General features: G+C 50.4%; 1 protein-coding gene across 1 annotated transcript in view; it reads left to right on the forward strand.

Annotated features, from left to right (window-relative positions):
• The window catches only part of CAMK2N1 (calcium/calmodulin dependent protein kinase II inhibitor 1), a 1,200-nt gene extending 854 nt beyond the window's left edge, over positions 1-346 (forward strand). Inside the window, exon 2 of the mRNA XM_035344837.1 lies at positions 36-346. Within this exon, the coding sequence (XP_035200728.1) occupies positions 36-106 (71 nt within the window). The 3' untranslated portion in view covers positions 107-346. The remainder of the gene's footprint in view (positions 1-35) is intronic.
• Positions 347-699: the final 353 nt, after the last annotated feature.

The following is a 699-nucleotide window of genomic DNA, read 5'->3' on the forward strand; positions in this document are numbered from 1 at the left end:
CCCTTTCTTTGATTTATTTTTTTCCTGCTTTCCAGTGGTTATCGAAGACGATAGAATCGATGACGTGCTGCAAAACCTCTCCGAAAAGGCCCCTCCCGGTGTTTAATACCTCTCCGGGGACGTTCGGTGAAAACCAGGGGCTGGGGGGGCGGTTTCCAATATCCCAGGTTTTTGGCAAAAATTAACTAAAGAAAAAAAAAGCCCCGGGAGCAGCAACGCGCCGAGCTCGGAGCGCCGTCACCGCCAGCACGCCGCGCGGGGGATGCAGGCGACAGCACGGCGGCACAGGATCCCCGCGAGAGGCAAAATTACACACACACAAAAATTAAAATAATAATAATCGGGGCAAAAAAAAACCATAAAACCCGCTCCAAAATCCCCCCCCCCCCCCCAAAGCCAAGTCCACAAAGGCTGGCGAGGGACGGAGGCGCTGCGGGTTTCTGCGCCGGGGCTCGGACCCTCGGGTGGCGCCGAGCGGGCGCCGTGTTTACACGAGTTAACCTTGCAAAAATGAATCCGTGCACTCGGAGGCACCGTGCTACTGGCTCTGTTCTTTGGTTCCGTTTTGGTTTGATTTTATTTTTTAATTTCTTTTTTTTTTTTTTAACGTTGGTGTCTTTCGATGTTGGGAAATGATATAAAATCTATATAGATAGATCTATATTTCGGTCGCGTTTTAAGGTTCACCATGGAATGCGT

The sequence above is a fragment of the Oxyura jamaicensis genome, chromosome 21 (genome assembly GCF_011077185.1).
Source record: "Oxyura jamaicensis isolate SHBP4307 breed ruddy duck chromosome 21, BPBGC_Ojam_1.0, whole genome shotgun sequence".
NCBI lineage: Eukaryota > Metazoa > Chordata > Aves > Anseriformes > Anatidae > Oxyura > Oxyura jamaicensis.